The 7,856-nt window shown below is 30.0% G+C and overlaps 1 protein-coding gene across 1 annotated transcript in view; it reads left to right on the plus strand.

Annotated features, from left to right (window-relative positions):
* The window catches only part of STXBP5L (syntaxin binding protein 5-like), a 386,990-nt gene that overhangs the window by 221,688 nt on the left and 157,446 nt on the right, over positions 1 to 7,856 (plus strand). The window contains 1 exon segment of the mRNA XM_012640519.1: positions 4,633 to 4,711. Coding sequence (XP_012495973.1) covers positions 4,633 to 4,711 — 79 coding nt within the window.

Here is a 7,856-nt window from a genome sequence, read left to right on the forward strand (position 1 = left end):
GCTGACGCCACGGCACTCATTCTAGCCAGGTCAACAAAGCGTGACTCTGTCTCAAAAAAAAAACATTGCTTGGGCTATTGAGGATCATTTGTGGCTCCATATGAATTTTAGAATTTTTTTTTCTATTTCCGTAAAGTATTCCATTGGGACTTTGAAACGGATTTCATTGAATCTATAGATCACTTTGGATAACACGGACATTTTAATAATATTAATTCTTCCCATCCACAATCATAGGATGTGTTTCCACTTGTCTGTGTTCAAAGAATCAACTTTTAGTTTGTTTTTCTATGTTATTTTTCTATTCTATACTGCAGTAGGTTCTGCAATAATCTTCATTATTTCATTGTTTCTGCTTGGTTTTGGTTTAGTTTGTTCTTCTGTGTCTTAACATGGAGAGTTAGATTATTGATTTGAGATTTTTTTTTTGTCTAAAGCTCCGTATAGCTATAAATTAACCTCCCAGAGCTGCTTAAGCTACATCTTAGACGTTTTGTTATGTTGTATTTTCATTTCATTCTTATCTAAATATTTTTGGTTTCTTCTTTAATCCACTTGTTATTCAGTCAGATATTAGTATAGCCATTGAAGTTTTCTTATGGTTGCCATTTTCATGTTATATCCCTTTTCATTATTGCCTTTCAGCTTATTTGTATCTTTCATCTAAAGCAGGTTGCCTGTAAACAGCATATAGTTGGATATTACCTTTTTGTTTTTATCTAGTCATACCATCTCTTCCTTTTGATTTGCTTGTTTAATCCATTCACGTTTAATATTAGTGTTGATATGTTTTCTATGTCTCATTCCATTTTTATTTCTTTAGTCCTCCTTTTTTTTTTTTACACTAAACAAATATTTTCTAGTGTAACATTTTAATTCCTTTAATGAATTTTTCATTCTTTTGAGTTGTTTTCTTAGGGAATGCCTTAAGGCTTACCATGTATAATATATCCTAATTTATCACAGTTTACTTCAGATCTATATTCAGATTTATATTCAGATTCATATTTACTATATACTACATATTAATATACACTATTTTATTGCTGTAATACTCATTGAATTTCAGTGTGTTATGGAAATGTTACTCCCATAACTCTAGTCACTTTTCTCCCCTTTTCTTCTATTACTGTTATACATGTTATGTGTGCTACGAACTCAACAATGCATTGTTAGAATTATTACCTTATATAATTGTATGTCTTTTAAAGAAGTTAACAAAAAAGTAAAGCAAGTATGTGTGTGTGTGTGTATAATTTGTGACATTAACATTTTTACTTGTTATTTGTGGTTCTCTTTCTTGTTCCTGTGGATTCAAATTACCAATTGGTGTTTTTTCCTTATTCCAAGTTTTTCCCTACCCACCTCATTTATGTTGTTATTGGAAAATATATTATAGATACCACAATACAATTATATACATATTGTTTTAAAAAATTAATTTTTAAATCAGGTAAGTGATGATTGGAGAATATATGTAATTATTCTGTCTTTTATAATTATCTTTTAATGTGTCGTGACCTTTACTCATACTCTATTATTTTTATGGTTTCACAGCAGTGTCTGGGGTCACTTTCTTCCAGTATGAAGAACTTTCTTAATATTTTTTGTAAGATAGCTCTGTGAGCAATGAATTATCTCAGTTTTTGTTTATCTGGAAATATCTTTATTTCACCTTTATTTTTAAAAGGTAATTTTGCTCAATGTAAGATTCTTGCTTGGCAGGTTTTGTTTTTGTTTTTCCCAGTACTTTGACTGTGTCATTCCACACTCCACTGCCTTTTGGCCTCCATTGTTTCTCAAAATTAGCTGTTAGTCTTAGGGTGCTTCCCTTATACACAATGAGTTATTTTTCTCTTGCTGCTTTCAAGATATTCTTTTTGACTTTCAATATTTTTACTCTGATATGTCTAGGTGTAGATTTCTTTGTTTTGTCCTATTTGGAGTTCACCAAACTTCTTAAATGTGTAAATAATATTTTTATCAAATTTAGGAAAATTTCAGCCATTATTTTAAAAATATTTTTCTGCTCCTTTCCCTGCTCCTCTTCTGGTACTTTCATTATGCATATGTTGGTGTAATCACACACACATATTCACACACGCATATTCCACCCTTCTCTGAGACTTTTCATTTTCCTTCATTCTTTTATTGCTTTTGCAATAATCTCCTACTTGTTTTCCCTGCATTAGTCTCTTACATCCTCAAAATTGCTCTATTAAATGAAGTTATATTAATATTTCTGAAACATGCTTTACATACATCTCTCCCCAACTTGAAAGCTTCCAATAACTCTCCATTGTCTATATTGCAAATGAGTTGTATAGATTGTCATTGATTGGTTCTTTTGTACCTCATCAACATTATTTCTACCATTATCCTCCATGAATCTTTTAATCTAGCCAAATTGGCCTATCCATAAAAGCACAATTTAATCTCAACTTCTACAATACGTTATGTCTATCACTCATTTAGTTATGGTATGTTATATTATCATTTTTATATTTTGTTTAACCTAGTGAATTTTAAGCCTCTGGAATTTAGTTATTTCTTTATACCTTATAATTTATTGTAGTATTCTGAACATTAGAAATAGCAATAAATGTAATTGTTGTTAATGTTGTTATTAATATATACAACATGATACAAACATGTTTCAATTACTGACAGTGAATATAATCAAAGGAGAAAAATCCTTACCCAAAAGTAAATTGTTGGAGTCGGAAATTGAAGTAAAACATTAACCAATCAATTAATTATGTAATTTTTCTTTTACACTAAAATCAGTTGATGACACTGATTGAAAAACGCTTTCACATATACAAATAACTGCAAATAAACTGTTTTATCCGATTAATGGTTTGGCAAGTTACAGAGACACTGGTTGGTAAAGGTACATAAACTGCAGGGAATGGGTCGCTCCCTGGCTGTGTCACTTTAAGTTATCTCTATTCCCAATTTATTACCAAAACCAGTAATTTCCAACCATCTCTTCCTCAATCTTAAGATAACTGTTCAGAGTAATTCCTTGAGCAAAAGCTTTTTCTATATAAGGTATCATAATCTACATATAATGTCAGCAATTTTATTTTATACATGGTAGATATATCTATTTTTTTTACAATGTGAATGATTATGAACAATTTTATATTATTGGTTACTTCTCTAATTGACATAGGATAAAAGAAAGAAAAGGCAATTTCAGAAAGCATGCCATGGAACAGATAATACTTTGTTGTTTGCTGATTCCTTGCCCTTTAAACAAATTAAATAAAACTATCTTGACATCCTATTTGGATTTGCCTGTGCCATTCTGAAGCTAATCTGAAATTTTAAACATATGCATGTAAACTTCTCTGTACATAACAGGTATGTGTGTCTATAAATAACTGTGATGATACAGGAATACATAAAGATACTTACTAAAAATAAAAAAGAAATAAACAGCATTTTCAAAATCATGTCAATTTTATCAAAATGAGGCATAAAATTAAACCAAAAGCATAACTAGAAAGACAAGCATGGTATGTGTGGAAGTAATTTTACTTCTATTTCCTTCTCTTTTTGTTTTCTTCTTCAAAATTGCATGGAGTCTAAACAGCATAACTCTTCCTTTATAAAGACTATTATTTTTATTTTATGCAAATATAATACATCATTAAATTTATTTTTAAAAATCATGGAATGTATTATCTGTGTTCATTTCTAATAGGCTTTTCTTTAAGTGAATTTGATGGAAATGGAATAATGGTAATCCATTACATCCTTTAAATGGCAAGTTTTTCTACACATGAAAGGGGTTTGCATGTATTGTTGATAAAATATTGAGCCTAGTATGGACATTCATAGTTATCTTAGTCGGTTTTATGCTGTTTAACTGAATATTACTGACTGGGTAATTTATAAACAATACAAGTTTATTTGGTTCAGGAGTCTGGAGGCAGGAAATTCCAAGATTGAGGGGACACATCTGATAAGGGCCTTCTTGTGGTGTTACAACATGGTAGAAGATTTCACGTGGTGAGAGACCATGCAAGAGAGGGAAGGGGGACAAAATCAACATTTTATCATGGACCAACTCCTGTGATAACTAACCCACTTCTACAATAACAGTATTAATTCAATCATGAGGGGAGAGCCCTCATGACCTAATCACCTCTTAAAGGTCCCTCCTCTCAACACTGTTGTATTGTTAATTAAGATTCCAACACATGAACTTTTGCAGCACACATTCAAACCATAGCAACAGTAATACATTTCATTATGAAGATAAGTGTGGATATGTATGTGACTTCAATTCTAAACCCATTTATTTTATCTTCAAACTTAAATATTTGAAATAACTTTATATGAAAGTAGATTTATATGTAGAGAATGTAAAGCAATTAAAGTTGAATAATTTTACGAATAACTTTATTGATTCTGTAGCAGTCAATTGTTAGGACTCTAAAAATTGTTTATAAATTCAGTAAAAATATTAGGACACATAGGCATGTGTTTATCCTATTATGACAAACACATAATTACATTATTATTCCTTTTTCTTTACATTCCTTTAGTCAAAAAAATTTTTAATTTTTATAGATCAGTAGAATTTAAATTATATTTAATAAAATCTTTCTCTTTCCTTAGGAAAAAGTCAAAAAGAGGGAAGAAAATCTGAATCTTGTAAACCAATTCTTAAAGTAGAATACAAGACCTGCAGAAACAGGTATGCATTTTTACTTTAGGGAATAGAGAGGTAAGAAACAGAGACAAGAAAGGCAGATAACCTTCAATGTTAATATATTATTTAAATTTTACATAATTATAAATATAGTAATTGATTGAATCCTCTACATTAATAATAACTTTTTGTTGCTTAGTAGGCATATCTATGATGATGATTATTATGAATATTACAAATAACAAGTGTTAATTATTTCAAAATTCTTAATGAGTATTTAGATAAGTATTATATACATTAATTTTAACATTTTGGCCATGCACATTACATGTAGCAGTATTGATTAAGCAGAAGCTATGTGACTATTGGTATTGCATATAAAAGAATTAAATATATAACTAAATCTCTGTACTTTAGGAGCTTATATTCTGAAGTTGCAAAGATTATAGTTAATAAGAAAAATAAAGTTATGTATATTGGCATAATAAAAAGTACAAAATTTTAAGATAGAAAAAACTAAAGAAAAGAATAATATTTAATAAAATATTATCTTGTATTCATAGTAGCCACATCCTGTACATTAACAATGTTCTTTTTACTTGGAATAATTATTAGTGGCAATATTCTCATTTAGAATTAACATAATAAGTCTTCCCTAAACATTAACTTTATTTTACTCTAAATTGGATAACCCTACTTTATATTAATTGTATGCTCATATTAGAATATTTTCTTGGTATCATGGGTATATTAAATGTATGTTTATGTCTGCTTTTCTAAAGTTTTAATAGTATAAAATTATGGTCATTTTTAACTAGTTACTTTAAATATATTAATATCTCTTTAGCCTAGCGTAATGTTACTATGCATTAATTAGTAAAAATGACCACAGTTTTATACCATTATAACTAAAGTATTAAAATGTTTCAAATTTAATCACTGTGAATGGAAATATAAATTACATATATTTTTCTTTCTTAAAACATTATTTATAATTTAAACGTTGCTTGAGTCTTTAAGTTCAATATTATTTATATTACTTGTTATATAGTGTTGCACTTTAAGGATTATTGAGGTGCAGGGTACTATATTAACTATTCCTCACAGTTTGTGGTATTTTGTTTTATTTTTCCTTTTCACTTGTATATTTGCTTTTAAAATTTTTTTCTCTCTCCTTCAATGTTGGGCTACCAGGACTTCTTATAATTTGCACTTTGTTATATAATAGTATTCAGTCTTTTGTTTTCTATAGACTAAGAAACTTGAAAGCCAGACTTGTAAAATAGGAATAAACAGATTCATGTGAAGGCCTGAGAGGTTTTTCCATAATAAAGTACATACACATGGACTTTAATGACATCTATTGTATTGCTCCAAATATATTTCTATGAAGTTCCCAACAATATTCAGTTTAATAGCAATAGTCAGAATAAAATCTATTAGATTATTACCATATACCATGCACTGTGCAATTTGTTTGGTGTTCTGAAATGACATTACTGCCTGCTTTTGAATTTGTTGTGTTCTAGTAACAGAGGCAAGGCCATAAACTGGTGGTTTCTATACAACATTTAAGATACTTTTACAGAGATATACTATAGGGAAGCACAAAAAAGGGCATCTTATCCAGACTTGAAGGGAGTGGGGAGGAGAACTGAGAAGAGATCAGTGAAATTCTTGGGAAAGGAGAGATGCCTGAGATGGAACTTAAAATGATAGGTTAGTGCCAGGAAAAGGGAGTAAGTAATGAAAGTGATGAGAAGGTACTTCAGAAATCAGGAACTCCAGTCAAGACAGTGTAAAATAATGATCAAAATCATTCATTTTTGTTGTGAGTTTACCCACCCCCACCTGAAATAAAAATAAATTTATTTGAAACACGGACTTCGGTGTGGGGGGGAACCAAGGGCAACACAAGTAACCTAAACATATGTACACCCATAATTTGCTGAAATAAAAAAAATAAAATAAATAAATAAATAAATAAATTTAACAAAATCATTCACTTTGGAGTAAGACAGCTATGTGACCTTCAAAATTTTAATTAACTCTTTTAAACTTTAGTTTTCTAATCAACAACATCTATCTTACTATGATGCTCATGAGGATTAAATGAAATAATGGATAAGGCATGAAGTGTCCTCAGTTTGGTGAAGGAACATAGTGTGTTTCTTAATAAACAGAAGTTGCTATGGTCATCATTATTCCATGTCATTAAAATTATCTAACTCTTCAAATTATTCAAATACCCTTAGATTTGTTCTAGTTATTGGTAACCCAACTATGTGTAGAAGTAATTCTTCAGATTTGTAATGTGAAATAATCATATTATTGATCACAATTACTATCTTTCCACACACTTGTGTACATTAGTACATTGTGTTTATGTCTTGTGATTACTACTTTATTTTAAAAAATCACCTCAGTAGCTCAGAGCACAAGGAGGCTAGAAAGCAGAGGAGCACCGAATACTAAAAGATATTGCCACAACAAAGCAGGCCACTGTCCAGAAGTGGAATTATAGAGCCACACCACCACTCCATCTATTTCACAGCAGAAACTGTGAAGTTATAAGTTAGGATGGCTGTGCCAGAAACAAAAACTTTAGGAAGAGATCTACCATATATGCTGCAGCAATAGGGTCTCTTAATGGACTGCATAGGTAGCACATGTAAGAGATGTGTTTTCTTCTTGTTTTATTTCAGACCAGCCATTCACAGTCTTACTTTACATTTCCAGGGATAGACAACCATTGTGCACAGAAATCATTTCTCCCCAGTTTGCTTACTGGAGCTCCAACTAAGCCTCTTTCTTGAAGAGACGTAATAATTTTATCCTCTTCAAGAAAGAAATATTGATCTCTCTACCTGCTACCACTAGCTTTATTAGGTTCTCTTAAGCTAATGAAAATTACTTTCTCAAAGTTTTTTAATCTCTTCCTATCATGGTCATCTAGTGATAGGCTTCATGTATAGTTAAGTTCACAAAGCCTTAAAATACCCATCTGTTAAGTGGAGATAATAATATTAGCTTACTCATTGGGATGTCATAAGGATTAAATAAAATAATGCATGTAAAGTTCTTTATATGATGCCTGGAACATCATAAATAATAAATGTTAGCATTTAATATTATGTTATATAACCTGTTTGATCCTGTTGACTTCATTGAGACAGAATTTTAATGCTAT

Source organism: Propithecus coquereli, unplaced genomic scaffold (genome assembly GCF_000956105.1).
Source record: "Propithecus coquereli isolate 6110/MARCELLA unplaced genomic scaffold, Pcoq_1.0 Scaffold10, whole genome shotgun sequence".
Taxonomy (NCBI): domain Eukaryota; kingdom Metazoa; phylum Chordata; class Mammalia; order Primates; family Indriidae; genus Propithecus; species Propithecus coquereli.